At 52.5% G+C, this 5699-nt stretch overlaps 1 protein-coding gene across 1 annotated transcript; it reads right to left on the bottom strand.

Moving 5' to 3' along the window:
• Positions 1–3319: 3319 nt before the first annotated feature.
• CUNH16orf82 (chromosome unknown C16orf82 homolog) lies at positions 3320–5485 on the bottom strand. The gene is made up of 3 exons (XM_040266624.1): positions 5406–5485; positions 5083–5298; positions 3320–3812 (listed from the first exon to the last, which is right to left on the bottom strand). Exons 1-3 carry the CDS (start codon positions 5483–5485, stop codon positions 3320–3322), a joined length of 789 nt encoding a protein of 262 aa, XP_040122558.1.
• Between the last annotated feature and the right edge of the window lie 214 nt (positions 5486–5699).

The raw sequence follows: 5699 nt of genomic DNA, 5'->3' as shown, positions 1-5699 counted from the left end.
AGGTTGTTACAGAATATTGAGTTCCCTGTGCTATACCATAGGTCCTTTTAAAATCTGTTTTACATAGAGTAGTGTGTATATGTTAATCCCAATATCCTAATTTATCACTTTACCCCATGTTTCCCTTTTGGTAACTGTGAGTTTGATTTTGAGATCTGAGAGTCTGTTTCTGTTTTGTAAATAAGCTCATTGATTCATACTGTAGATTTCATGTGTAAGTGATATTATATGGTATTTGTCTTTCTCTGGCTTATTTCACTTTGTATGGTAATTTCTAGGTCCAACCAACCATGTTGCTTCAAATGGTGCTGTTTCATTATATTTTATGGCTGAGTAGTATTCTATGGTGTGTATATAAATATCATACCTACATATATATATATATATATATATACAGCACATCTTTATCCAGTCTTCTGTTGCTGGACATTTAGGTTGCTTCCATGTCTTGCCTGTTATAAATAGTGCTGCTGTGAACACTGGGGTGACCCATGTGTTAAAAATCAGGACATTTTACATAGAATCCTACCGCATTGCTGGCTTCTCTTTAGATGGGACACATGTCTAAGCCACACCTGACCCCCTCACCTTCCTGGCTCTGGCAGGTGTCAGGTTTTGACCCCAGAGGTTTAAAAGTGGGCTAGAGGAGGAAAAGGTCAAGGTCAGTGACATTGCCCAGTCCTGGCTGAGCATCATCGTGCCCGGGGGAACTTTAAACACTGATGGTGCCCAGGCGGAGTCTCTGGGGGTGGCCAGCTCATCTGTATCTTAAAAATGTCCCCCAGGTGGTTCTAATATGTAGCCAGGACTGGGAACCACTAGTCTGGGTGGAAGGTGACGGCCTGGGTTAGGGAATCAGCGGTGGGGGTGGGAGAGTTTGAGGGACTGATGGGGTGTGTAAGGGGGAGGGGCAGACCACTGTGATGAGGCTCCAGCTTGGACAATTGGGAGTGATGAAGTCTTCTGCAGGGAGGGCACAAGGGGGGAGAGGTGGTCAGGGGAAGGCTGAGGGCTCCACTTTGGCCATGGGTGTCCAAAAAATCTGTGGCCGCCTGACCAAGGGCCCCAGTGTGCAGTTGTCTTGCCCTGCTGTGCCTCAGTGGACCTGTTCACCTCTGAGACAGGAATGCAGGGGGATGTCCCCAGGGGAGGCAGGACAGTGGTGGGGATGATGAGGCAGCCTAGCTTCCCCTACAGCCACGGCAGACAGAGGGCCGCTTGGGCAGAGTCGGGGGCCCTTTTCTTGTCTGCCTGACTCGAGGGAGCTCAGGCCACGCTGAGCGATTTTGCCTGCAGGAAAGTGGGGGAGACTGTTCTCCAAAGGGGTGCTCATGCTCAAGAAGAAGGGACCCACCCATCCAGACACGTGGCGTCCTCAAATCCAAAACCACTCACCCTTCCTCAAACCCGTCAAAACCACCTGCTGAGCCATCTTGACTCCTAAGCAAATGGTGCAACTTTTTTTTTTTGGTCAAGAATGCTTTTCTTCCTATTAGCAACCTAACTTATGCCTGAGTGAAACCACTGTGCCCATTTTACAGATGGACAAGAAAAGAGAAGGGAAGGAAGGAAACAGTCCTAGCCAGGTTCTTGATACACATTCTTGTGTAATCTATAAAACCATCCTGTCTATATGAAATAGGGGTGATTGGTCCCAATTTCCATACAGGCAAACTGAGGCTCAGAATGTGTAAGGATTACGTAGCAAAGTTGGTGGCTAAGCCTGATTCTCTGCATGATTCTTCAGTGTGATCGTGGCCTCACCAGGAACGCACGCAGACTCATACACACAGAGCCTCTCCAGACACCTTTTATTGACTTTGGTGCCCCCTCAGCTTTCCTTCTGGTACCCAGTGGACGTCTTCATGACTGTTCTGGCCTCTGTCCCTCCAAGGACGTACTCATTCTCCCCCAAGTCTGTGTGATCAGCCCAGGGAAGGAGTTGATGTCCTGAGAAGGGGTGGAGCACAGACCCCAGTCTTCCCACCCACTTAGGGGTCATTCACTAAAATGGCCCAGAGCTCACCCATTGCAGCCATTCTCTGCTGAGTTGGTCCCTGTCACCATTAAGCATTTGTCATGGCAGTGTCCTGCCATGGGAAGCACTGTCCCAACCATCTCAACAAAGGTTGATTCCTGGCCTCTCCTCTGTCTCTCTGTCTCCTCTGAGACCCAGCAGAAACACGGATGGATGCCAAAGAGCACTTGCTCTTGGGAAGGTCCTGAGCTGAAGCTACCTGGAAACAGTGTTCAAAATTGAAAGTGTAAATCTTCCTTGGACGATGCTTCTCAGGGATTGGGGCTCCCTTGATGCAGTCGTCACGAGTGTCCACTCTAGATGCTCCCGGCTCCTGTGGGCAGCGCCTGTTACAGAGCGTGCTCGGGACTGAGCTCCCCACTGACACCACTCCCGTCAATTGGCTCTCGACATGGACAATCCCAGCTGTGGTTGGTGGTTGTGCCTTCTGAGCTCATCACGGTTGGTGTTGGTTACAGATGGTGTTCTTCACTTGGGATGGATCGTGGAAGGTTCTTCTAACTGCAGATGGTTCTTAGTAACAGTTGACACTTGCCTTGAAAATGGTTGTCTCCATGGATGAGTTCTGGCACAGGTGATCCCACCAAAGATGGTTCTCTAACAGATGGCTTTGTCACTGACGGATGCTGTCAGGGACGGCTTGTCACTGGGGTTCACAGGACTGATGTTATTGCCACTGGTGGTGTTAACACAGGTGGGCCCAGCACTGGTGGATTTTGATCGTGTTCTTCCCAAGAATGGTTTTCACTGTAGATGGTCTCATCACTGACTGCTGATTCTCAGTGTAGTCGGCAACATTTGGCTCTTCTGTTGATGGTTGTTGGTACAGATAAATCAAAATCACTGGTGATTTTGACCCAGCGTATACTTTTAAAAGGTCTTTCTTACTTCTGTTGGCGATAACCACTCTGGGTGAAGTCTGGGTTTGCTGGGTCTTCACATAATGTGTTTTTCAAGGTCCCAGTGCCTGGCGAGTCTTCTCATAAAGGCACGTGCACCTGGGCAGGCTGCTCATCTTTGGTGACCTGGCCACTGACATTCACGTTGTCCCCAGCTTTGTCCCCTGGAAGACTGGTTTTGCTCTGCAGCCCGCTGTGCACGTGGCCGTCCACCCTGATGCTCTGGTGGTCGCTGGCCTGGCTGGAGGGAAGGCTGCCCGTGGAGCTGACCAGCCCGCTACTCACCTGGTAGTTTAGGGCACTGCTGCCCAGGCTGATGAAACTGATGTTGCTGAAGCTGCTGGCTATGCTCTCCCTGCTGCCCCTGGGCAGGCTGGTCTTACTATTCTCTTCCAGTCTGCTTGGTGGTTTTGGCTTGGCGGGCCAGTCGTCTCTTTAGCTGCTTGGGAGAGTAGACGGCACACACCTGGCTGTTCTGGGCACCGCCTGCCTGGGTGTGGAGCCTTCTGCTCAACCGCACGATTTGATGGCTGCCTGGCAAGCTGACTTCGCTGTTCTCCTCATCCCCTGCGTACCCGCTGCTCAGCCGGCTGATGTCAACGCATTGCTCCAGGCTGGAGTGTTGCAGGCTGGACAGGATGCTGCTCTCGTGGCTCACGGTGTTTCCCACGTGACCACTGGAATCTCTCAGGGGCTCCTGGGTGGCTTCTGCATCATGGCATGGCCATGCGGGGGGCTGGGGCTCTAGGCTGGGTGACTGTAGACCTACACCCGCTTCCTGAGCCTCCCTGCTGGGAGGCTCCTCTTGCCTGCCCTGGAGGAAAGTGGGGGGCAACTGACTTGGTTTCTCCAGGAGGAGGGGGCCCTGGAGGCCTCTGGGTGTTGGATGTGGTGTGTCTGGGCAGAGCAGGCTCAGTTTATAGAGGGGCCCTTGAAAAGGGAGGGTTCTGATTGGCTGGCTTGGTTCCCATGGTGATGGTGCCTGTGATGCGGGCCGGCGGGGCAGGAGGGAGAACAATGCTGTGCTGGCACCTGGGGCATCAGGGGCTGCAGTTGGGCAGAAAGGAGGTTCCAGTGCAGAAGGGCTGAGAACCACTTTCAAAGGGGCCTGTGGTCTCTGCTTTGCCGGGTCAGGAGGCCTGCCTTTGCATCCCAGATGAGACCTTTATGAGCTCTGTGTGTTTCTTCACATCTTGTCATTTTCTGAGCCTCTGCGCCTCGCTCAGCTCTGTGCTCCTGAGGACTGCAGAGAATTTCACAGTCAGGGTTTTAACCTCCGTTTTCCCATGGCCCTGCCTGGTCCAGCTCTGACTCTCTCTCAACCTCGTCCTGTGTCACACCCTACCCTATCGTCACCTTGGATGCCCAGTCACACTGGCCACTTTGTTATTCTGAGCTCTTATCTGCCGCAGGGCCTTTGCACGGGTGGTTCCCACCACCTGGAGCGCTCTTCCCTAGGTCCCTTCAGGTTTCAGCTCCAGTGTTCCTCATTAAACTTTCCCTGGCCTCCCCAAGCAGGTCTCTCTGTTGTTCTTTGTGTCACGTCCTGATTTACGGGCCTTATGGCTTTTGTTACAATTTGCGATTATGTTTATATATTGGTTATTGCCATACATTTCCTCTGCTGCAGTGCCAACCTTGTGAGGGCAGAAATTTTGGTTTCCTGTTTTCTGTTCTGCCCTGACGCCCAGCGTGATGCTGGCACATGATGGACGCTCACTGAGTCTCTCCTGAATGAGTGGACTGTGCATCCTCAGGTTTGCATCATAACCATGTCGGGCGCTTTTTATAAACACGCGTTTGGATTTTTGAGCACAATGACTCTCTCCCTTGACTGCTCATCACAGTGGCCTGACTTGTCCCCACAGGCCTGCTTTCCCCTCTCCCAGGGACTGGCTGGGAAGGGACATCTCGGTGGCTTAGTGGTGATACCAGAGAAAGAGGCATGGTAGAAGCCGACTCTTGTAGGAAGCAGGGATAAATCTAGCTTTAGGGGACTGGCAGGGGGCAGGCAGGGTCACGCACTGAGCAGCTAGGCTCAAGACTGGCTTTGTCCTTTTGTGAATGCAAAACGATGCTGCCCCCGATGCTGGGGGTTAATGGTGAGCCTATTGACACTCATATTTCGTTTGATTCCCATCTTACCTGCCCCAGGTATGTTGCACTCTGGACCTGAAGAACTGGAGGGAACACCTGGGCCCATGTCCAGGAAAAAGGGCAGAGAGCACGCCAGTGACGAGAGTGCTGTTCCTCTCCAGCACAGGTAGCTTCAGCTTCAGGACCAGCAGATACAGCGAGACCCCGTGAACAGCTGAGGCTCTCTGCTCAGCATCTTCCTTCTGGAAGGCTCTGTTGGTCGCTCTGGGGGTCTCAAGAAGGCATCAGGCCAGAGCTGGCCCACCCAGGTGCTATTTCCTGGTACCCTCCAGAGATGCTGGTATTCGAGGCTCCAAGAGAGCCATACACACCTGAGCTCACAGCCCCAGTGCCACGGCGTGTCAGGGGAGAAGTGGGTGACGGCTGTTTTCTCCACCGGCTCCTTTCTCATCCTGGCGACCAGGTACCAGACTGCCTCTCCGGTTTCCAATCTCCACTGCCGTTTGCCCCGCTGGAACCCTTCTCTCACCCAAATGGACAATCCAGTGTCTTTCTGCCAGATCCCACTTTCCCTTGCTTATCTCAGTTTCTTCACACAGCTGCTGGTACCCTAGGACCTTCACCTGACTCTGAGTCCCCGCTGAGGCTCAGAGAGGAAGCCTGGT

This window comes from Oryx dammah, unplaced genomic scaffold (genome assembly GCF_014754425.2).
Source record: "Oryx dammah isolate SB20612 unplaced genomic scaffold, SCBI_Odam_1.1 HiC_scaffold_2, whole genome shotgun sequence".
NCBI classification, from domain to species: domain Eukaryota; kingdom Metazoa; phylum Chordata; class Mammalia; order Artiodactyla; family Bovidae; genus Oryx; species Oryx dammah.
This window is presented reverse-complemented; position numbering and strand designations above follow the sequence as displayed.